The sequence below is a fragment of the Fusarium solani genome (genome assembly GCF_023522795.1).
Source record: "Fusarium solani strain SB1 chromosome Unknown bctg00000014, whole genome shotgun sequence".
Lineage (NCBI taxonomy): Eukaryota > Fungi > Ascomycota > Sordariomycetes > Hypocreales > Nectriaceae > Fusarium > Fusarium solani.
In genome coordinates this window covers 1,257,582-1,281,545 of record NW_027072141.1, presented here as the reverse complement: position 1 = coordinate 1,281,545, position 23,964 = coordinate 1,257,582, and the positions used below count along the sequence as shown (strand labels likewise).

Here is a 23,964-nt window from a genome sequence, read left to right as displayed (position 1 = left end):
GAGACATCAACATGGGCGGGTCTCGATACTTCGTTGCCAGAGACTTAGATGAGTTAGGACATGGTCAGTGACTATGGTCCCTTTATCCTCATGCCTATCGACAGCCGCTGATGGCGGTTCATAGCACTTCAGCTCGTCCCTCGAGACAACGACTGTATCGAGTGTGACGATAGCACAGGACTCCAATGCCCTAAGTGTTTTAATGGTGAGAGCTGCCAATTTACCGTTCCTCTCGACTGCACCCAATGTGCTACATCCAGCTGCATGAAGGATGAAGAGGCCGAATCTGACAAAGGCGGCGGCGGCCTAAACATTGGCGGCATCATCGGCGGTATCATCGGTAGCATCGTAGTGATTGCCGTCGCTACATATTTAGCCTGGAGGTTCTATATTAAGCCTAAGAGGTCACAGACTCCCACATCTATCAATGTCGAAGACATGGACCCTGTGCAAAGCGCCGAGAAGAATGCCGCCTTGGGGGGGACTCGTCCCCCATCAACACATACCGTCCATTCTATCGCTCCCACCGTCCTTACTCGAGCCTCCAATATTATCCAGATCGCCTACATCCCCGGCGTTACCAACCGAGCGACTCCGACGTCACCAAACCTTCTTGCTCCTCTCGTCTTGCTGATCCCCGTGCGTCGCGACGAGGACAACCGAAGCCGTGGGAACGACGACCAACACTTTTTTGTCCCTAGCGACCTTCAACACTCGACCTACTCGAGTCTATCTGGCTCCTCAAACCGAGCCTTATACGCTCGCACCCCTTACGCACCTCGGTCTAATGTTACTTTCCTTCCGAGGCTTTAGCATGATCAAGAGGCCAGCATTCTTAGCAAAGTAGTGCGTCTTGAACAGGAGGCTACCATATCAATGCAGTCTCCAGCGACAGTGGAATCGAGGTCATTCTGAACTCTCATAGTCAGATTGGTAACGGCCCTCGGAGACATGAGTTTATCAGGGGGGTACCTTTGTCACCCTGTCGCCGTTCCCCCTGGTCCGAATTATCTCAGCGTCTTCGCCGGTTTTATCATTTCAGAGAGGGCAGTATGCACTTTGAGAGATTGGGTGGAGTCTGGCTGGGGCCACAGGCAGTTGTTGCACGAAGTGGAAACCGTCTGAACGTATTCATCCTTCGGGATCGATAGCGACACCTCGCGCAACCGGTTTGATGGGTGGAACCGGATACCATCGCCAGCAACATCTCCACCGCTCAGCAGCGTATTTACGAGTCTGTCCGACGCTATCACCGTGAACACCAAGCGGATTGAGGCCTGCATGATCAGCCAAGACCTCAGAATGTACCGTGCACAGTTGTTGGATGGCGAAGTGTGGAAGTGACTGGATAGTGGAGGGTGGATGGAGCATCAGGAAACCAGTTCTGGATTCGAGCGAGCCAGGTGAGCTGGGCATCTTGGCAGTCCGTCTTGACAGCGCTCTGTATCGCAAGTGGTGGGAGGGAGAGTCGTCGAGACCTAGAGCCTCGGACCACAGGGCTGCCGTCAGATCAATCAAATCAGATCAGGACCTAAATCTGATCTGAATTGATAATTTAACCTTCATACCTGACCTGATAGGTTGATTGATTAATATCTGGCATAGCGTAGGTCATGTAAGGCTATCCCCAGCTTCGGGATTCTGCCCTAGGTTCTAACTGGCCTGGTTGCTCAAGCATAGGGCCCCCTAGAGTAACACGCCCTCCCCTGATCCAGTTCTTCGGTAATTGAACCGACTCAATGCTCGATCCAGGCAGGGAATGCTGCTGTGAGGTTGTTGGAGATCACAAGTGTGAGGTGACCAAGTCGGTGGCAAGGTGTGGAAGGAGGAGGAACATTCTACAAGAAATCGTGCCTGTACATAAATAGTGGTTCCCCTACTTCACTTTGAGATAGAATTAAGCAATTAGCATCTTATCATTTTAACAGAGGTGACTGTAAGCTTCGCAAGACTGAATGCTCTCTCAAAGTCAGTTGCCATGGCCGGAATAGCAAGGACGTCTAATGCGAATCTGCTTAAACACGGGAAAGCGTTCCTATGATCAATCCATCCCTGAATAGGGTCATTCACCTGCTACGGTTCAAGCCTGTAGTATCGTTCAAGCTCACTGCCTGTTGCTGAGAGCTTAGGCTGCCGGCTTTTTACCCACTGCTCAAACCTACTTTGCTCAGGTCGGGGCGTTAACGAAGGCGTGGCGAAAACACTCTCCTCAGAGGCATCATCGTCATTTGAGTACCAACGCTCAAAGTAGCCTTTGATGCCATCCTTTGCATCACGAAGCCTTTGCAGCTGCTCTGGGAAGGTCCAGTTAGTCTCGAGCCACCGGGGGCCAAGGTCCGGATTTAGAACAACAGAGGCCGCAAACAGAGGCGACCGTCCGAGGAGAGTGTAGTACTCGTTAAGCTTAATCCAAGCATTATTGATGCTTGCCCAAATACTTGCACGCTCTTGGCCCTCCATACTAGCAATACTGCTCACGGAACGAGCATCGTCTGTAGGTAGTCCTCTAGAGAATATGCAGGGAGGGCATCTTCATTAAACTGTGGACTGGTAAGTGGATGGGCCGGAAGAGCTGTTTCGCGACGGCGGCGTAACTGCGCAAGCTCATACCCCTGAAGTCTTAATGGTAGTCGTGGCTGGCGTGAGGGTCCCTCTCGAGTTTGGCTGACTGCTAGTAGCCGCGCAGATCTTGATTCCATACCCATAGCTAGTTCAGGCTCCTCTCCCTAGGTTAGATGCCTTACTTCCGCTGCTAGATGAGCAGTTTTCTCCTCGCAGAGAACCCGCCAGTCTTCGAGATATTCCAGGATAAACTCCATCCCGATCATGACCCCCCAGAGCCGGCCGTGACCCCCGCTTATACCCCATCCCTGTGTTCTTATCGTCATAATATTATGGCAATCTGGATGCTAACAGTCAAGATGAATAATGACGTTATACAAGTTGATTTCCTTATTAAGGATTAATACATTTAAATCAAACCATATCTCTTAGTAGCTCACAGCATTTAGGACCTCCTTCACAGTGCCTTCTTCTGCAAATCTGTTACTGCTGCTGCGGCATCCGTTTTTCCAGTAGAATCACCTCTCATTTTCCTAACAGCACTGATCAAAGCTTTGCGTTTGGCCCAGTCTGGGAGAGCTTCCAGCAATGCAAGCTGCACGGCATGTGACCAGTATGGGAGAATCGTGGGCCGCCCACATCCGACTCTCGCCAATGCAGTCTTGACCCAGGTTGCTGCATCAGGAATTAGCAAACTGGGCGGCAGTGCTGTTGTGCTGGTTTCTGTCACTTGGAAAATTCGCAGTCCCAAGACCTCCACATCTCTTCCCTCCAGTACTGATTCTAGGCCTAACTCGATGGAGCTATTCATGAGGAAAGCCTTGGATGGGCCATACGAAGGGAAAAGTGGCATACCTACATCGGCCAAGGAGCCAACATTGAGGGTCAAGCTTGGTTGGTTCGCTACCAGAAGTGGCATGAGAGCTCCAGTGAGGAGCAGTGGGAAGCTTGCATTTATTGAAATGTTGGCGGATAGCTCTTCTGGGGTGAATGAATCCACTGGCCCAAAGTGGTGTCGCGGCATCATCGCACCAGCGTTGTTGATCAGAATCTTGAGTGGAATGTCAGATAGACTTGCCCAGTGATGGAAGTATACATTGAAACTGAAACATAGCCTCTGTTTTGTTTGTTTCACTGAAACTTGACTTTCGTTTCAGTTTGTTTCAATGTTTGTGAAACATGGCATTCAATATGGTGATTCGACGGCGTTGTTTATACTATCATCTCTCCCAGTCAATATAATGAACTCAGTATGACAGAACTCAGAATAGCTCGTATAGAGCCCTACGTACTTGCTATAGCAGCATGATATGGTCCTCTTGAGGATCTTGATCTGCCTCTAGTCGGGCGTCTTTAAGTATTGCTGCGGCCTCCTCAACTTGCAATGCATTCCTGAATATGCCACTCAATACAGCTCGCTCTTTGCCAGGTGGAATCCTCACCCAGCTCTTTACACACTCGGTGATTTCTACCATCTCTGGTCCTAACCGAATACGCTCAGGCGCAATGGTATGTTTTGTACCTGAGAAAACCCGTTCCGGCTCGGCTGACATTGGTGGGATCGAGAAGATCGTGGTAGCCCTCTTGCGAGGTTCGGATAGACGAACTGGCGGGCCGACTCGAGCCACCAACTTAAGGCTGATTGTTCGCCAATAATGTGAGGCGTTGCCTGGTCTGCATATTAGTAAATATTTAGAACGTAAATTGGACGCAAATATACCCCAAGGAAGTCGTCGAATTCGTCTCGGAGCTGATCATAAATGGCACCAGCCGCATTAGCCTTGAAGCGCTGAAACGGATTCTCTGTATGTCCGATCTCTGAACTTTGGGGCGTTTGCGTGGTCCCTTCGATTCGTGGTTTGAAGTGCTTCTGCCATAGCCTACGCGCGGCATGGATTGTCGGTTCGATATATTGCCTTTGATGGGCCCAATGGGTATCAAAATAAGCCTTGCGGTAAGCTGGATGGAGAAGTACTGCAGCCGCATAGACTGGAGTGTCATCCGTGAGCTTATCCCTTGAGCTGTGGAAAACCTCCCGGCCGTACCGAGCCCCACATCCCCCCATCTTCTCAGAGGTACATGAGGGGAACCTTATGACGCGTCATTAATTGATTCCGCCTACATTTCCATAGAAATTCTTTCAGATTGATCAATGACTTCCCAATCGGCACCTATAGAGATATCGGAGGAGGCTCTCAACGCGTATGATGATAACAGCTTTATCAATGAAGATAATAGCCTTCAAGAGAATGAGGGTGACAGCACCCGGAGACTGGCTTTTCCGCCTGCCGAAGACCGAGGCTTCGATTTTTAACCCTTCGAAGTGCCGCGACGAGAGCTTCTCGTCAAGGAGCTGCCCGAGGACCCGTTATCCGTCAATCAATTGAAAATGTGAGCAGTGTGATGTAGCAATTTGTAACTCGAGAGATTGCTGGTACTTCTATCATAGGCTAAAATAGGGACGGGATTAGGTACCGTTGATCTGATGCATTTTAATTGGCCGCATCCCCCTGCCGTGACCTGGTGGGAGGTTTTCCACAGCCCAAGGGATAGTACTTATCAAACTTAAACCACGAAGCCAGGATACGTGCTTCAAGCCGTGGGTGATTTGAAAGAACGCACTTCTCCTTCTGCTCTTTATAGTGCTGAACCAGATAGTCCATTGAGAGCAGCATATCATCCAGTGTATTTGCCCTTCCCTCAGTATCCTTTGTAGCAAAAACAAAGGCTTGCAAAAAGGAGAAAATATCTTCGAGCTCCTGCCAATCATCGTGGGACAGATAGTCATCCTTCAGTTCGTTATCCCATCGACTGTCATAAACCTCCAACGCGGTCACGACAGGGGGGTCGACCCAATTAAAATGGCGCAAATAAAAGGTACTTCTCCTCCCCACCTAAATTAGCCTATGGTAGAAGTCCCAACAATCCTTCGAGTTACAAATCGCTACATCGCACTTGTCGCATCCTTTCCATGACTGCCGCGGCCGCCTTGGCCTCCTTCTGTTGCCGCTCACACCTGCTAAGGGCTTCCTTTTTTGGCTTTTTGACCTAACCTCCCCAACCCGAAGGCCCTGACAAGGAATGCAGTCTGATTTTTTCCCTCTTGAGACGTAATTGTGCTGTTGAACAGGCGTAAATTCGTCCCCAGCTCGAAACCTTTGCCGCGACTGACTGTCATGGTGGAAAGCCTTGAAGATATCATTATAAAGCCGCTCACGCCACTCAACCTGACTCGTATATCTCTTCCAACTTGGCTGCCCGTGAAGCTGAAGAATATAGCTATTCACAAGGATAACCTCTAAGAGGAAGTGCCAAGTTAGGGCCTGCCAAGCGCCCCGGCGGACAGGGTGATCATAGCTGTGATATGACCTCAATTGGTCGCCTCGATCTACATGATTCATCTCATTATTGTACTCAGCGGCAACTGTAGGAATGCTAATTAGCTTGACGGTCTCATCACCAAAGAAACGCTGTATCGGCCGTGCCCGGATGTGGTCTGTTGACGGCTTCTTCCTCTTACACTCAATTCTCTCCAGCGCTCCTAATAGTCCAGACCGTTTGGACTATTAGTCCAGACTGCAGATCAGGGCAGGGGAATACAGACGCCCGGTGTGGACGCTAAGTACGCTAAATCCAGGGTACCCATGTTTGTTGCTGTGCCAACCATTTTGTTGTGGATATTTCCGATCAATTTACTGGTGCGATCCAGATCAACAAGGCCCGTTTCAAGGGACGCGTTATCCTAGTCGTCAATCCACGAACGCCCGTCGTGGATTGATTATTGATCTTGGATTGCAGTCTGGACTAATAGTCCAAACGGTCTGGACTATTAGGAGCGCTGATTCTCTCATTCCCCTTAAAAACGGTCGACATAAACAACACGAGGGCATTATCCTTCCACGCGATTTGGTTGACCTAGGACGAAGAGAGAACTTAGTAAGGGAATCATATATAATTCCATCTTAGTTACTTACCTGATTATCAGCTGTTGGTATGACCCGGATCTCATTAAACTCGTAGCCTGATTTCCCTTACTTATCCTTGTTTTTTGAGACTGCGAGGTCTTTATAGATACCGCAGTTAGCACGGGCTGTGCCTGTAGCCCCGTGGCCGTGCTGACGAAGGGAGAGGAAGAGGTCGGACGACGAGAAGAGGTTATCCATAAAGACGTGGTATACGGCCGGCGGCAGCATATTGATAAGGGAAATAACCACGCTCTGAGTCGAGTTCAGAGGGATGACCTTATCCCTTTCGGTCATAACCTCTATAACCTCCTTAACCTCCTCAACCTCCCTCGGCCTCGCCGGCCTGCCTCTGCCTCCTCTGCCTCTGCCTCTGCCTCTTCCTCTTCCCACTCCACTCCTCCTCTTCTTAGTAGGTTCAACACCTACAGGGCCGTATTTTAGACCGGGCTGGTGCCAAATCCACCGCAAAAAGAAGCCCTTTTGGGCTACAACCCAAACCTTGAACCCCGTGTTGATCGGCTTGTTCTGTACGGTGGTTTTCTGGTGAGATCTCCCCTCATATTGGATCATGCCCTCATCCACAGCGAGATGAGAGCCCGGCTCTAAGAGCTGCGTTGATACGTATTGTATATGGTCAGACCACGGTTGTGCGCACTGGAATACCTCAGGGAAGCGTTCATCAGGTACGAATTTAGTGTGATCAAAGGGTCGGAGGTGGCGGTGAAGAAGCTGAAACTTATTGTAGGTCATAAACTTGATGATGGAGTAGGTAGGACGCTGGTCCCCAAGCGAAGAGGTTTTCCAATGGTCCTCGATCCTAGTTTCCTTGTGGAGTCCAATATATATCAGGATTCCAAGCCAGCTGTATACATCCGAGACCTTGAGCCTCGTCCACTTTTGCAGCCTTGAGCCATCTTTCAGTTCGTGGTTTTGGCTGTCAATGACGCCACTCTCATGCAAGCTGGCGACCCAGTTGTTGGTGTATTCAACCCAGCTTTTGACTAGGGAAACAGGCACAAAGAGCTGGAAGAGCTGTAGTGGATCCTGGGGCAGTGGGTTGACCTTAAGGTCGCGAGGCGGCACGTTGAAAGGTTGAAAGTTGAAGCCGCGGTCTTCAGCTGGGGGAAACTCAGGCCGGCATGTATTATCAGCCGCTTGCTCACGGCTGCTGTTTTCTTCTGTTATGAAACTATTGTCATCATAGATATTGACTGCCGGTATCTTAGGAGGTATCTTTCGGGAGGGCATTGTAATGAGCAAAATGAATTATGTGTGATTTTAGCTGTGAAGGGTCTGAGAGGGGTTTTTGGGTTCCCCGCAGGTACCGTCACGATGACAGGGGTGATGTGGGGCGAGTACGGCAGGCTATAGGGGTCACTGTTGCAAAACCCCAAAAACCACCGGAAGAGAGACAAAACGGGTTAGCGAGCTGGGCAACCCGACCCGCAGTACATTGCTAGGTGTACCTCAGCATAGATTCTTGAATTTTTTTCGCGTTACAGAGGATGTAATCAAAGCTGCGGGGTCGCTGCGGACCAGCAAAGCAGATATCTATCTAGTCCTGCAGACATCGGCCGCCACCATGACGGTCGAACTGGACAGCACCAACACTCGATTGTCCTCTTCCATCTCTTCCATCTCTTCCTCGTCCTCCTCGTCCTCCTCGTCCGGTTTATTGAGCTGCTGCGCATCGAGTTAGTAGTGGAAATGTATCTGACGACTTGATCACGCTCACAATCCAGAGCCGAGCAGCCTCAGCGATGGACAATATCCCCCCTTTGTCACAGCGGATGAAGTCGCTAGACCCATTTAAGCACGAGGTTGCTACGCTAGTCCGCTGCTGACCAGACGCGGGATTACTGCGGTAGTCCTCTGCTGCCTCAGTGTCCCGCTCCTCATTCCGAGTTTGGGGGGACCTTAAGATGAAGACCGTACACAATGGTCATGGCCAGGACGTAGAGTCGAGACTTTGAACCCCAAATTTCAACCCAGTACCATCATATAGCGAAAAACATCAGGCCCTCAAAGTCGTTGCCATATATGTATGTTTTTTTTCTTTATGGGCGTCGACATTTACACATTTCCAGCCCCATGCAGGGTAGGGACTAGGTGACGGCTTTCCTTGTTTCTGGAACAGGCGCGCTTTCGATCAGGACAATGGCAAAACTAAAGTTGTTTGGTGAACTGGTTTTGAAAGAATCAATTCAGCTTGTCGGGACCAAGTTCTAGATATCGCGTTTTGCGCATCAATATGATGGCAAATGGTTTGCAAACCGACTACCATTATGGACCTGATGCTGCGAACTGTCAGTTGGACTGGCAGAAGGCCACCGCGCGGGCCCGCTGCTAGTCCGCGGTACATATCTCATGCTCACACGAAGTACTCGGATGACTAAGGAGCAGAGCGCCTAAGCCCAAAAGGAATTGACACAGGGTTTTGCAACAGTGACCCCTATCGCCCACCGTAGGCGAGGTACGGAATGGAGGTTTATGACAGCCGATGGGATAGCTTGCGCGTATATTTCCCCGGCAGCGCAGAATCGACTTTATTCGAGTACTTTCCTACTCCTTCTCCAATCAAATCGGTGTCATCTTTCTGCGCTCTCATAGTTAGATCGTTCACGGGGTTCTAAGTTGGTAACGGCCCTTGCAACCATGAGTTGGTGAGGGGTCTTTTTGTCACCATGTAGTGGCTTCCACTGGTCCGAACCATTTCAGCGTGTTCGCCATTGGCTTTGTCATTTTAGGGAGGGCAGGACGAATGTTGAGGTATTGAGTGGAGTCTGGCCGGGGCCACTGGCAGCAAGGGCATGGCGATATGTACGTGGAGGCTGGCACGTCACTACGTTCTCTTCAATGGATGTACATTATCAGAATTAGACTTTGGCTTACTTGTGCATTCGCCACACACCTCCCAACTTTATTCTGCGGTTACCGTGAAAGACTAACCGTGGCTGAGGCGACAAGCTAGTCATGACCCGGTCTATGACGAGATCATGGAACAAGAGCTCGTCATTTACTGAAGAACAAAAGACATGACGTCACCTGACGCGGGATAGACTAACCCGGGTCAGCAGCGTTGTTAAATTCCAGCCGTCCGGCTGAGAAGCCTCTCATAAGATCCTTAATAATTCTTCAACGAATGTCAACTCACAAAATATAAATGATTTTCCTAGCCAATCTGACCCTCAAGATCGTCACGCTAGCGATAAGCAGAGATATAGCAGTCGTCGGCAAACCGAATACTCCGACCTTCCGAAAGTCAAACGTGGAAACGATTGGGGATATTCAAGCCACCGTTCCGCGGGCAATTCAACAGCCAAATGTACCAGGGGTGGGTTTCAACCGTATGTTTCAGATATGGCTGGAGAATGTCAATTTCGAGGTATGTGCCAGCTCTATTCTGCTGGAACGGTAGGCTGTAAAAGCGACATAAGACAAGCTCTTATATCAGTGACAGACAGCAGCTGGTAATAAAGAAATGCACTGGCTCGCCGAGCAGGGCGTTCTGCTCGAGAATTACTACGCAGGTCAGATATTAAGATCTCAAAATGACCGCCCTGCAATTAACACTTCTTGCAGTCACCCATCCATCGGAACCCAACTATATCGCCGCCGTAGGAGGCGACACATTCGGCTTGCAGAACGACCGCTACCATCACATTCCGGCTAACATCTCTACCGTCATTGAACTCCTCGGCACTAAGAATATCCCCTGGGCTGAGTATCAGGAGGACTTTTCGTACAGAGATGCCCCAGGAGCTAGTAGAGATGGCTATGTGCGCAAACACGATCCGCTGTCCTCTTACGATATTATCTCAAACAATCCAACCCGCATGGCTCGGATCAAAAATTTTACCAACTTTGAACAAGATTTGGCGGGTAGGAACCTCCCTCAGTGGGCATTTTTCACGCCAAATATCCGCAATGATGGACACGACACTGGACTTGCCTTTGCAGGCAGGTGGCTCCATGAGTGGCTTGGTCCCCTTCTGGAGAACGAGTACTTCGTGAACAAGACTCTCATAGTGGTTACCTTCGATGAGGCTAAACAGCACGACATTCCTAACAAGGTGTTCACGGTTCTCCTCGGAGGCGCAGTTCACCCGTCCCTACATGGCACCACGGACAGTATGTACTACAACCATTACTCCATGTTATCTACCACGTCGGTGAACTGGGGTCTTCCCTCTCTCGGCCGCTGGGACTGCGATGCGAATGCATTCTCCATCCTGGCTAACAAAGTGGGCTATAAAAACACCAACATTTCGTATGAGGACTTGTTGTGGAATGTGTCTTACCCCGGGCCGCTCAACGATGTACAAGAACTGCCCGGTTGGTGGCCGAGACCTGACACGGAAGCCAAGTGCGCTGCTGGCAGAGGCGTCTTGGGGTCAGTCAAGTCAGTTTGGGGCACGTCTGGGGGCTCATACAACTACACTAATGTTTATCCTTATGACAACAATTACCCTGCCACCAAGGGGAACATTCGGGCTGTTGGGGTTAATGATGCTTCTTCATCGATTAATCCATCCAATGCCGCGCCGACTCAGACTGGTTCCACTAGCGGAAGCAAAAAGTGCGGTTCTCTAACGAAGACCATCTCTATTTCCTTAGCATTGCTAGTGTCGGGCATTGTTATAACTACCCTTTTGTGATACTGGGTAGTTTATCCAGGCTCGGCGTCAACTGAGATAATAAAGAATAAATGGTATATCTATTAAATAGAGACAGCAAAGTTGTCCTAGGGGTTTAAAAACTAGGTATTTCGCAGAGGAAGCCGCGATGCGATACTTCGAGAGTACATGGAGAAGCAGGGCGACTCGACGCCCCAATAGTTCGTGGTTTCTGCGTAACAAGGCAAGTATATAATACATGACAGATTATCACAGCCGTTGGCCCAGAGCCATGCAAGTTTGTGTGCACTATCAAACAACCACTTAGAGTGTGCCCAAACTATCCCTGGAACTCCCCCCTAAGCATGTCTTGCGCGAACCTCGTCATTTTTGGAACTCGCCAGATAAAAGAGTGGTACTAGGAACGAATCTAAGCTTGTGCAGCTGTAGCATGTCTGTTAGTGATTATCTATGTCTAAGGAGAAAGAAGAGGAGGGCTTCGCTTAGGGGCCTCGGTACGACACTTGTTGGGTGAGCATAATTGTGAAAACCTTCGGTCTGTGCTCTTGTCGCATGGCTCCTGCCAACCCAAGGACTACCAAATCGTAACGATCAGGATTCCCAAGGCAATAAACCGGTCATAGGGGTTTATATTGGGAAGGGATCAGGGTGTTTTTTACTGAGCAACGAGAAGTATCACGTCATATTCAACTGGAATTTTCACGGGCTTGAAGCTTTTCATTTTCTTTTTCATAACTAAGTAAACAACTGAAGATAGTCTTGACAGCAGCGGTCATACGGCTGCCAGATCGGCTAGTCCTGGGAGGAGAAGTTCAGGCTCTGCAGGACACGTGTGTCAACCTTGGCAAAGTCATTACGGAGGTAAGACGGGGATCAGTAAGGGCAGTGGATGTGGTAATTACCGGCGATTTTAATCATCACGACCAACTGTGGGGTGGATGTATGTATGTATGTATGTATATTTTTCGTCCGGGGCCCAATGGACCCGAAAAGTCCCCTACTGGGGCATAGGACGTACTCAGCTAGGGGGTCTATCTACAATATTTCTGCGAAAACCGGCAAAAGACCACACTATCTAGCATATCATCGACATAAACGGCGCATTATATCGAGCCTATTACCTATCAGCGGGATAACTAGGCGCGGCTTAGAAATAGTAGCCGCAAGATAAGCTTGTGACCAGGACGGCTATGTTGGGGCCATGGGCGTGCGTGGCCACGGTCAGTGGAGGGCGTTGCGGCATCCCCTATCTAGCCAAGCCTAGGTCGAAAGAAGAGGTAATAAAAGAAAAGAGAAGAGAAGATAAAAAGAGGGAGGGGACGCAAGTGCGTCTCGAGTCAGTCTCGTCTAGCAGCGAGGGCAGATGTTATCGGAGAAGGCGCTTGATTTGGACAGCTTGACGAACTTGGTGAAGTCTTTTCCTATTGCGAGGTTTACTGCTGCATTCGGTGAGGGTGCCAGTCTCATCCGATGGCGCGGCGGTATCTTTCTGTAGTAGAAGATATGATTCAGTGTTTTGAGTCGGTTGCACGCGCAGACCAGTCGTGCTTTACTATGGTCGAACCTTCCGTGGTAGGCGGCAAAGTCCCCATGCAGAGATCTCGCCGCAAGTAGATGGTGCAGGGCTGTGCGCGAGAGCGAGCTCTCCAATGGGCAGCCTGCGGTCGCCTTGAGATCAAATCTCTTGTACTGCTCAGGGGGCGGTAGAAGACCACCACATCCCGAATTCATCTTTTGGTATCTATCTTGCCATTCTTCGCAGCTACGCCAGCGTTGGCTATACGCCTTTGGGCTCGGGCAGCGAGGATACTACTTTGATTTCCTGGTGGTACTTTTATTATCTTTAATTATATAATTAATTACCTCTTACTCCTTAAGGAATTAGTCAAGATCATTCAGTTTACTCCTTTCCAATACCTAGGATAGCGTATCTTCCAGATCTCTTATCGAAATTTCGGTCTCAAGCCTCTCCAAGGACAGCTGAACTATGAGAAACCTGACAGATATTAGGTAAGTCATAAAAGTGCTTAGTAGAATAGACAAACATACATGCCTTGTGAGGCTTCGAAAAGAGTATCATTGATCTTATTAAGTAAGCCAGGTGTCTCACCCACGAACCCCGGTAGCATGTGTTTATGGCCATCGATATATAGAGCAACATCTGCTCGCGACGCTGAGATTTCAACTGACGTATATCCATGAAGTGTCTTTTTGATGTCTAGAACAGGTCTCGAAGTGGCGAATAGGTTGAGACCTGTCTTGGCTTGGATACTTAGCAACTCGCGCAGCATCAAAGATCGATCGGCTTCTATGTCTTTCCATTCATCCAGGGCATCAACAACCAGATATATCCTCTGGAACAGTGCTGATACAGTTTCGATAGCTTTAGATAGCTCTTCGATCCGTGGCTTAGTCTGTAGTCGTATGTGTTGGCCATGCAAGGACTTGACAGCATCGGGAATAGCAGGCCGTCGTTGACAAAGTTGCTTGAGCACACTTGCTAGCAACATTCGGATGTCCTGGTTCTGTTGGTTCTCGGAATTGCAGTATATGTGAGCAAGTCCAACTGTTGTGTCGGCGGCGAATCTTATCTCCAAATCGTGAATCACAATTGAAGAAACGACGGTCTTCCCGCCCCCGGGGATGCCAGGGCAGTAGAGAATTTGACTGCCGTTTTCAACCCAATTGTGATATTCAACAGAGTCTAGCAGCCATTGACAAGTACCAGGTTGTCTCTCAACATGGAAGCCGTGGCAGACTGGGCCCGGTTTAACAAGAGACATATCTCTATCTTCGTCTCGACCCACACCTGGCGGAGTGGAACCCTATCTCAGAACGAGATCGCCCGGACTATCGAACAAGGAGACGATTCCAACTGCAAGGTTCCTGGTGTCTTCTTCTATGCCCAGGGGATGCCCGTAGTTGTCAACAAAAATATATATACCGGCTTGAAGATTGTGAATGGGGCTGAGTTTACCGCTGCGAACGTCATCCCTGATCCGAAATCCCCAGGCTACCATCTTGGGGAATTGATCCAGGCACCGCCGGCGGTGTGATTATCCGCACGTGACCTGGGCACCGCCAGCGGTGTAATTATAATCCGTTATGTAAGCATGATAGTTGCGATGTCCCTCTCCCATCTAAAGAAAGGGCATCTATTCACATAATTGGGGAGATACAGCAAATCGCTATATATGCAGCTATTCAATATAGAGTACATAGTCTATTTACAACATACAAGCCCGCCCAGGGCCGTGGAGATTACACAATGCGTACACTCGCATCATCCGAACACCACAGCTATCACGATGCAAGTGAATCACTTTACACATCGTAGTATATAAAGCAGAGGCCTCTCTCTTGTAGAAAGCTCTTCGTTCTTGTATCAACGCATTGAAAAATACCATCAAAATGGCTAACTTCACCCCAAACAACACTCAAAAACTAAGCCCCTCCACCTGTAGTATAACATCTCTCCCGGCAGCATCCCAGATATCCTGCATTCCTCGCCGCCCTGAGAAAGGCTGCTCTGCCATCTCTTTCCCTACATTCTGTTCAACCCGCTCATTCTCAGCTTTATCCCAATCAAGATAACTCATCATCTCCTCCCTAGTCCAGTCTCTGATGCCGGATTCCCCCCTGCAATACCTCCCCATTTGCTTGTAGTTAATACACCACTCATAGTCTTCTTTACTATAACGTGTAGGTAGCCCCATAGCCTTCCGGTATTGTTGATTGGTCTTCTGAGATCCCCGAGGAAATGTAGCAACCCAGGCCTCTCGTGCTTCTTTGTATCGTTGGAAGATGGCACGGGGGTCATCGGCCCGTAATGCAGGCACCGCATTTGCTGGTCCGGCCGCTGGAGGAGATACCACATGAGTTGTTGTGTGTGTTGTTGTACAGGCTATGATCTCCGATACTATAGAGGATCCCGATGGGGATGATGGGGATAGCGATCGAGTTATAGAGCGAGTAGTTGTATGTGTTGTTGTATGCGTTGTCGTAGTGGTTTGAGTAGGAGCCTCCAATAGATATTGGTAACGTAAAGGGCATGCTTTAGACCTCATGTTGTGGCCTAGCTGATGACAGCTCGAACACTTCGGCGCTGCCTTTGGCTGTAGTGCTTTCTCAACACGTTCAGATACACACGGCTCACGTTGTGTGCTTGTTGGTGACAGCGTTGAACTAGCAGCTAGACGATCAAACTTCTTGTGAGGCTCAAGAATAAGCCGGGGGGTTCCTGAGCGTTGGAGATGCCAATGTGAGTGGAAATGATGCAGTTGAAGGGGCTGATTTTGCACTAGCAAAGGCTGAAGGATATGTGCACAGGGCAGACCAAGAGTCCTAATGAAAAGCCCTGTACATGGAGGATATTCCTCCAGCAGTCGTTGCCGTTGAGCCTCAACCATCCGCAGGGCTTGATGTGATATCCAACCACGGATATTGCTATACAACATCCCAGATAGTATACGAGGTGTGTTGATGTGCTGCTGGGCTTGGTTCGCCTCGAGCTCGGCAAGCTGATTTGACAGAACAAGCTTGATGATCCTCCAGGCCTCAAAGAGGTCAGATTGCGAGTTTTTCAGGTGGGATTTGAGAAGCCGATGAATCCCCTCGCACCGTGACGTAACATATTGCTCAAAGTGAAGGTATTGGTTAACCCACGCCTTGACAAACCTCTTCTTGTAGAGATCTAGCCAGGTCTCCATGATGTAGCCCACCTCGTTGATATGGTCAGGGGTATAGCGCCTCTTGAACTTCTCAAGCCTCTCGTTGTAGATTGCCTCAGTCGTCGAGGCTACAATCTCATGCCAAGAGCTGTAGAACTCAGCCCACGCTTCCTCCCCTTGAGGGTTGCCTTTATCCCCAACAAATGCGGGCCTACAATGGGCCAGAACTGCCATGTTGATATGCCACAAGCATAACATCGAGGTTGACTGAGGGAAGCAAGAGGAAACAGCATTCATACAAGCAAGGCAGCGATCTGTGAGTATCACAGATGGGAGGGCTGCTCCATGGAGCTCATACATATACCGTAACCGTTCAAGAGCCCAGGTGTAGTCATCCTCTTCCTCGCCGCCGAGGAACGCAAATGCAATACAGAAGGACCGTTGACAAGCATCAACACCAACTATATCGAGCAGAGGCATGCAGTACTTGTTGATCTTGTATGTACAGTCCAATACAAGCACTTCGGGATATGATTTGAGGTATCCCAGCGACTTCGGATGTGCAAATAACACCGCCGTAACTCGGCCACTCTCGTCAAGGCGAATTTGATTCCAGAAGCCCTCGCTCTCGAGCTGATCAGTAAGGGCATGTATGTTGCTTTGACCTTTGGCAAGCGCTCGTTTGCCCTCTGCAATGTAATTGTAGATATCCCTTTGTGTAGCAAGTGTTTTTGAGGTCATCAGTAAGTAGGATCTAATCTCCTTTGCCCCAATGCCGGCACTAGAGAGTTGTTGTCGGACTGTTGATACCTCTGGGCCTGATAGATGACGATGCGTTGGATGTGCTACTGGGTCGATGCTTGGTTCGTGATTGTGTTGATCAAATCTAGCCCCGGGCCGATGCCTCAGACTCCATATAGTCTGACACAGGCTTTCCTTTGCTATCACAGAGAAGGTGCATCCTGTGCGACGTGTTGTAGTTTGCCGATGCTGTTTCCCCGGGGCCTTTGGGGCTGAGGGGGGAGGAGAGACCCCTGGTCCACGGTCACAGTTGAAGATAACTACTCTTCTACCATTGGGAGTCTTCCTAGATCTTGCAATCGTAAAGGCATAACCCCGTGGCGCTGCCCAAGCGTTGATTGCTGTGCGTAGTTCCTCCTGTGAGTTGTATTGGCCTTCAGGGGGAAGGGCATCATCAGGGAAGCGGCGGGGGACCTCAATTGGGTTCATTGGAGCAGGGTGAAGGCGCGACAAGTTAAATTGATACTGCAGAAGCTGTTGCTCGTTGAATTGGTGGGCCAATTTGCAGTATGTTACCCCTTTTCAAAGGCCGCGTAACTATCATGCTTACATAACGGATTATAATTACACCGCTGGCGGTGCCCCCAGGTCACGTGCGGATAATCACACCGCCGGCGGTGCCTGGATCAATTCCCACCATCTTGCGGACGACATCACCATCCACTTTGACCCGCCACTGGGCATATTATTGCAGTCGCGAGAGACAAAGGATTTAGCCGTCCCAGCCCTCCCAACGGGGACAGTGCTCATCAGGCCTCTCTCACACACCCTCGATCCAGCCAGCTCCCACTTCAGGTTCCTATCGGGGAAATGCACTCGCCGGGGATTGCCGGTTGTCCCGGCATTTGTCCTTACTGATTATAAAGCCCAAAGCGAGACATTTGTGGAAGTGCTCTTGGAGCTGCGAGTAAATCGTATGACCAATGGTCAGCCTTCTAAATGCGACTTTACTAGTCTCTATGTGCAGCCATCCAGGTGTAGGACACTACAAGGCATCAGGCTTCTCAGTCCCGTACGACACGAGGATTTCATCGGGAATAAGCTGGACCAGAGTATAGTTGATGGCATGCAGAGACTGACGGATCTAGCGGCAGAAACGAGACGGGTATTTGAAAGTCAGCAAAGCCATGCGTAGGACAGCGTGAGATACCATCCAAAAGAGGTCGGCACGGTTGGCGGACCGAGTGCCTACGCGGTGGAGGACCAGCGGGACCTCGATGTGTTGAGATCCATTGTTTAACGGATCAATGGCTATTCCGATCCTTTGGTGGCGAGGATGTGGATGTCTTCTTGTCAATAGTTTCCGGTGGTTAACATCAATCTTTCTTCTTCTTTAATCAACACAACATGCTCATTTCAACACGATGAGCCCCGGGACGGGAGGCACGGGCTGCGAGAAGATGGGATGATCTGCCTGGATCGTCGTAGCGGACCAAGGCAGAATTTCAGTCTCTCAACGTCGCACCGGACGATGACGGCTTGGATGGACCCTGACACGCTGTGTGCTGCCGTCGATGCCGGTGCAGTCGACTGTGAGGTGGCTGGAGCGGGTAGGTTTGCTTCGACCGGAGGCACCTGCTCAGTGGGCGTTTGTGGCTCGGAATCGGTGTCTATATTGTCCCATTTGGAGTAATCGATTGGCGCCATGGAGAGTGGCTCAGTACTACAACCTGAGAAAGATGAGGCGGTCAAAGAAATAAAGATAAGGATATCATATCCCTTCGACTGTCAGGAGGCTCCAGTTAGGTCACTACAGGGATGTCTAGCCAATCAAATATGAGAGCATGAAAGGTACATTATTCTCCACCTAAATTACCCTGTGATAGAAGTCCCAACAATATTTTGACTATCAAATCGCGACATCACACTACTTACATCGCCCCTTGATTAATGACGCATATTTAGGTTTCCCGCATGTACTGCTCATGTGACAGGGGTAATGTGGGGCGAGCTACCTACTGGAGCCTCCTGGCAATCGAAGGGATAATATAAATTTGCTATTTCGGAAGCTTTTCAAGTTTGTTAGGAGAATTGATGAGTCAAGTTCTTTCGTAAAGCTCCCATGGTATCGAATCCCTACGTCACACTGATTATGGAAAGCTCTGTACGAAACGGAAACAGCTTAGTGCAAAGGCCCTCTGGGGTGTATCCTCCCGAGCGAATAACCTACCTACCTACCTACCTACCCTACGTCACACGGCAGATAAGGTTCTGGGCGGTAAGCCACGGTGATGCGAAACGAAACCTTCGTCCTTTACTCACCTCCCAAAGGACCACCTAACGCCGTATAATACTTACTCTCGATCCATATACCGAGCCGTGATCGAATAGCCACAGGGAAATCAGAGGATCCGAAGGCTCGTTCCGAAAGGCATTGGCGGGCCCGCAGGGACCGGTCTCCTGTGCTTTCGTCTGCGTTCTCGAGCACGTGCTTGCTTTCCTTCAAGTGAAAGTGCCCGGCGACCCATCTTCGAGAATGCAACAGAATGTTTCCTCACGAACAATTTGTCAAGCCTCAATAATCTTCTGGGTTCGCAACCCTTTTGACTTCATCGCTCGTTCACGATGACGATGGCTGGAGCTGTGATGCAGCAGCCCCTTTTACTTTGATTTTCCCCTGGACCGTTTGACATATCCAATCGTCAACCAACCTGCTTGCTTTTTTTTTCAGTCACCTACGAAAGTCCAAGAGAAATTATCCACAAACGCGAAACCTTTGGTGCCTCAATCTAGGATGTTTATTGGGCAATAATTATTCTCAAACATGAAGGAAATGAAGAGGTGTCTTCTCCAAGGATGAGGCTTGCATCTGTCCGGATTAATATTTATTGCAGTTTTGCCTTTATCTTATCTTATCTTATCTTATCTTATCCTATGCCAAGTAAAGAGCAGGGGTGCTGCTGTTGAACAGAGATCGCGCTCGCTGAGTGGAGACTGCTCGTTTTATCCGCGGTCTGATTGGCTGAGCCCTTCCAAACACAACCGAAAACCGAAAACCTAGACCCATCATTGATCCCAAAGTACCGGCGGCGTTTCATATCCAGACGCACGAACCTAGTGGTGGGGTAGCTTATCAGTGCTAACCAAATTAAGGAATCGTCAAGCTCTCTCAAAACCGTACTAATCCAAAAGAGGAAATCGTCACGGTCGAGCGATGACGGCATTGTCTCTTGAGGTTTAACAAGCAGCTACAACAGGAAAATAGATCTAATTAAAAAAAAAAAAATCATTTCCATGTTTTTTAGCGACTAGTCTTCTGGAAAGAATTATATAAGATAAGGAATCTTGGTTGTGGTGTTGAAAACCTAAGTGCTGATTCCCCCCTGGAGTCACATGGGCAATGATGGGGGATGAGCACGGCATGAAGATTGCGCCTCGTGGGAGAGTCACTGTTCCAGCATCTATGCTGGAACAATACCCTTTGGGAGGCCAGCGCAAGATTAGTTAAGGGAACAAATCAAGGATCGTTGCATTGGACTTGGAGAGTAAGGTCATTCTGTTATGAGTGGGTAGAGAATCATCGGTAGGGACGGTCTTAATTTTCAGCGCACTTGGTACCTCTCATGGCATCAACTCGAGGGCACTGCTAGAGTTGCAATCGATTTGCTCCATCCCCTTCTTACCTTTGTGCCACATCATCTCCTTGCGAACAGCCCCCGCCACGTACGACAAGAACACGACAACTCCAACTACGGCATATGCAACTATCAGGCCGGTAGAGGCTTCGGCCAGTTGCAGTCCGATGCCTCCGTTGATGATGCCAATGATCATCAACGCCCGCCCGTACCAGAGATGTCCGTGACTGACAGAGGTTCGCTTCTGGTGCCTGACAAAGTTGCGGTGGTGTAACCAACCCAGCACAGGCTGCAGTATCATGAGGAGACAGATGGCTAGACCGAGCTGCACATGAGGCTCGTTGAACCACTGCACAGATGTTAGCATGTGACGCTTGGTGATAAACCTCGGGGCTTCTTACCTGGCCGTTTCTGTCGGCGGCAATCTTGCCAATGCCGAAACCAACCCACATGCCTGCGAAGACGATGATCTGCCAACCAGCATGAACAAGCCATTTACCGATCAAAGGCATCAGCACGGACCCGATGGGGAACCCTATCAGGAAGACTATCGACATGATGATGCCATGGATTGTCCCGCTGTGGTCTTCGCCACCGCCGCCAGAGACGGCACTGTTGCCAGAGCCAGAGCCGGCCTGCTTGCTCGATGAATTGGTGAAGGGGTTTTGGTCGGCGCTGATGCTGGCTTTGGCAAAGTCGACCGAGAACTCGTCCGTGCCGTCGTGCTCTTCAATGAAGGCGCGAACGTTGGCAGAGTCCAAGGATTGACCCTTCTTCCATGCCCCGATCCAATGGTTGGATCCAGAAAAGTCCATATTGGTAAGCCCATCGCATTGGATATTGGCAATCATGGTTTTGTTGGAGATTCTAGTTCCCTCGAGCAACTTGACGCCTTGCACCAGGCTGTACTCGGGCATGTCATGCCCATGTCCCTTCCTCGTGCTTAGAGTGACGTTTCCGGAACCATCCTGGTACAGGACAAACATGGTAGAACCACTCATGCCGCTCCCTGTTCCGAGGGCGACCCATTGGTAGTCGGCTGGAGCTTCGAGACGAAAGAAGATGTTGCCAGAGCCTGAAGCGGCGGTTGACTCTGGGACGCCCCAGCCGTAGCATACGTCGTTGGAGTCACCGGTGCAGTAGGTGGCCGGTGTCGCTGATGCTCTTTGGGTAACTGTAAAACAACAAAGGAGGTCTGTCAGATGGTGTTTGACGGTGCAATTCAGAGTGAGCTTCTACTTACGGAATGCAATCATCGAAGTGACGGCTACTCTAGCGATGGACCTCATAATGCAGAAGGGCTGAGACAGCGAAATACAGAGTATAGAAAATAATGGAAAATGACAGGAAGGGAAACGAACGAAGGAATGCCAAGCCAGAATGTACAGTGCAACTTACTTGAGCCGGCCGAGACGCCTTAATTATTCCAATTCTTTCAACCACCCCCAGAGCACTAACCGGCCATAGCCCAAGCCATGGGAGGCGAGCGTACGTAACCACGATAAAGACGGTGGGCTATAAAAAGGGACGGGGCAGGGCGAGTCTCAGCCTCAAAGCCACCTCCGTCCAATGACGGGCATGGCAATTTTGATGACCAGGTTCTAGAACGCCCTGGACTCCCATGGCGAGGGGACCAGGCGACGCTCCCGCCACCTTCAGTCTCGTGCCTTGTCGTTCCCTGCGGATCATGGTTCTCGGATCCCGTCTTGGCATCGATTGACAGCATCCACATCGCGACTCCCTCGTCAGTTGTTGGACCCTATATCTCTCTAACCAGCCATGTATAGCTTCGACATTGCTAGCGATGACCTTGCACTCACGCCGTGGCGCTCTACGCTGCGCATTGAGGCACATACGAAGCCACCAGCCGTCGATTCGTTGTGGCGCTCGACTCGCCGTGCACTCCCCTGCCTGAGCAATGCATCCCCCAAAGCCAGTTAGCCACTAAAAGCTTGCCCGTCTCATGTCATTCGTGGTCTAGCCCATCATCATCATATCATCTTTACCGGCAAACAATTACGCGGCCCGAGGCTATTATACAACCGAGCCTAGCACACGTGGCCGGCCTCTATTTTAGTGTTGCCTTTTCCGGTCTAAACATGTTTCCTCTGAACATTTCCATGGCCGGATATTGTCTCATGAGCCAGGGGTTGTTTCATTAACCTCCAGCAGAGAATCATGCTCCCCTCCAGCCTCCGGAGCCGGTTCCCCATCACAATGATGTATTTCTTTCGTGACACCATGCTATAGACGGTAAGATAGGGCGTCGTGTACCGGTCCAAACCACAGGTCCTGTTCCAAACGAGGTTTTATAGTGTCCCAGGTGTTGGAATAATTGGGAGCTTCCCCCTCACTTCAGGGTCACATCACAAAGTACTAGATTGAAAGTTGAAAGTCCTAGATGGAATCGCATGGGATATAAACCCCTAGGGAGCTCTCACCATGACAATAACAATAACAACCTTGATCTCTTCACGGCTATGGCAGCCCCCAAGGTGGACTACGCCTCCAACGTCTGGATGCGCGCATGCAAGACGAGACCGGCAGCTGCCATCCAACGAGTGCAAAGACTAGGAGCACAAGCAATCATAGGGTCCTTCACAAGCGTGCCGACAAAAGTAGCAGAAGCGGAAGCCTACATAGCGACCATCTACGAACGGTTCTGGAGAAGAGCGAGCAAGCTTTGGGTAGACCTACATACTTTGCCACGGACCAACCCACTCCGCAGCCTCCCACGGGGAATCAAGGCATTCAAGCGGTTCATCTCCCCATTCAGGCGCATTGCCGACGTCTGCAAGGAAATACCAAAGGGCACCATAGAAGTTATTCAGCCATGCACGCTAGCACCCTGGGAGGCACGCATGCAAGCTACACTGAGCGACAGGGGGAAGAAGAAGAAGACAAGATCAAGGACTTGGCTCAGGCTCGACGGGCAGTCAGAATAGCGACCAGCAGTCGCTCAAGGAACGGACTGGTCGGCATGGGAGGAACCGTCCGGCTTCCGCTCTCCATAACAAAAGCGGGCAAAAATCATCGAAACCTTTTCGGTCACCCTGGGTACGAGGGAAGAACACAATCCCTACACAGCTGAGTTGGCAGCTATCGCTCACGGCCTCAAATGGCTGCCGGAGATGAGGTATCGAGTCATTATCATCCTAACAAGCAACAAATCTGCGGCGCAGGCCATACGCAATCCCCGTCAGCAATCCAGACAAGGGTATATCCGGGACATATACAACTCCATGGAGGCACTTCAGAGAGACAAGAACAGGATCAACATAGTCTGGTTACTCTCGCGCGCTGAACTCAAAGTCCAGAGAATAGCCAAGACATCAGCCCGCCAAGCAACGGAGCCATACGCCACGCCACGACGAACATCAGTGAAAGCAAAGTGCACCATTCTGAACCAAACAAGGGCAGAGCTCCGAAGCGAAAGAACACTGCCAGAAGGGGGTGGGTAGACACTCCAGAGGGGTCGATTCAGCCCTGCCTGGAAGACACACTCGCCTACTATACGACCAGTTGCCGTGGAAGGAGGCTAGCGTGCTGGCACAGCTTAGGACCGGAATGACCCGGCTCAACGGTTATCTGTATCAGATTCGAGCTGCGCCGACAGATGAGTGCCCGTGCGGACGGGCAAAAGAAACGGTAGAGCATTTTCTCTTCCGCTGCGTGAATTGGACGACACACCGCAAAGAGATGCTTCAATGTACAGACACAAAGCGTGGCAATATCTCCTTCTTTCTGGGAGGGA

At 50.1% G+C, this 23,964-nt stretch overlaps 7 protein-coding genes across 7 annotated transcripts; 2 read left to right on the top strand and 5 right to left on the bottom strand.

The window, feature by feature from the left end:
• Nucleotides 1-11: 11 nt before the first annotated feature.
• On the top strand, nucleotides 12-813 carry MRS44_017884 (uncharacterized protein; the record flags this gene model as incomplete). The annotated part of the gene is made up of 2 exons (XM_065615773.1): nucleotides 12-63; nucleotides 125-813. 2 exons carry the CDS (start codon nucleotides 12-14, stop codon nucleotides 811-813), a joined length of 741 nt encoding a protein of 246 aa, XP_065471845.1.
• A 318-nt stretch (nucleotides 814-1,131) lies between these two features.
• MRS44_017883 (uncharacterized protein) lies at nucleotides 1,132-4,627 on the bottom strand (the record flags this gene model as incomplete). Its single annotated transcript, XM_065615772.1, has 5 exons — nucleotides 1,132-1,499; nucleotides 2,163-2,506; nucleotides 3,024-3,613; nucleotides 4,085-4,231; nucleotides 4,283-4,627. 5 exons carry the CDS (start codon nucleotides 4,625-4,627, stop codon nucleotides 1,132-1,134), a joined length of 1,794 nt encoding a protein of 597 aa, XP_065471844.1.
• A 1,966-nt stretch (nucleotides 4,628-6,593) lies between these two features.
• Nucleotides 6,594-7,775, bottom strand: MRS44_017882 (uncharacterized protein; the record flags this gene model as incomplete). Its single annotated transcript, XM_065615771.1, has 1 exon — nucleotides 6,594-7,775. One exon carries the CDS (start codon nucleotides 7,773-7,775, stop codon nucleotides 6,594-6,596), a length of 1,182 nt encoding a protein of 393 aa, XP_065471843.1.
• A 2,233-nt stretch (nucleotides 7,776-10,008) lies between these two features.
• On the top strand, nucleotides 10,009-11,365 carry MRS44_017881 (uncharacterized protein; the record flags this gene model as incomplete). Its single annotated transcript, XM_046271297.2, has 3 exons — nucleotides 10,009-10,057; nucleotides 10,110-10,920; nucleotides 11,302-11,365. 3 exons carry the CDS (start codon nucleotides 10,009-10,011, stop codon nucleotides 11,363-11,365), a joined length of 924 nt encoding a protein of 307 aa, XP_046128918.2.
• A 1,146-nt stretch (nucleotides 11,366-12,511) lies between these two features.
• MRS44_017880 (uncharacterized protein) lies at nucleotides 12,512-13,947 on the bottom strand (the record flags this gene model as incomplete). Its single annotated transcript, XM_065615770.1, has 2 exons — nucleotides 12,512-12,926; nucleotides 13,214-13,947. The coding sequence occupies 2 exons, from the start codon at nucleotides 13,945-13,947 to the stop codon at nucleotides 12,512-12,514; spliced, it is 1,149 nt and encodes a 382-aa protein (XP_065471842.1).
• Nucleotides 13,948-15,356: 1,409 nt separating this feature from the next.
• Nucleotides 15,357-17,064, bottom strand: MRS44_017879 (uncharacterized protein; the record flags this gene model as incomplete). The annotated part of the gene is made up of 2 exons (XM_065615769.1): nucleotides 15,357-15,453; nucleotides 15,617-17,064. The coding sequence occupies 2 exons, from the start codon at nucleotides 17,062-17,064 to the stop codon at nucleotides 15,357-15,359; spliced, it is 1,545 nt and encodes a 514-aa protein (XP_065471841.1).
• Nucleotides 17,065-20,196: 3,132 nt separating this feature from the next.
• Nucleotides 20,197-21,942, bottom strand: MRS44_017878 (uncharacterized protein; the record flags this gene model as incomplete). Its single annotated transcript, XM_065615768.1, has 3 exons — nucleotides 20,197-20,559; nucleotides 20,612-21,384; nucleotides 21,669-21,942. The coding sequence occupies 3 exons, from the start codon at nucleotides 21,940-21,942 to the stop codon at nucleotides 20,197-20,199; spliced, it is 1,410 nt and encodes a 469-aa protein (XP_065471840.1).
• Between the last annotated feature and the right edge of the window lie 2,022 nt (nucleotides 21,943-23,964).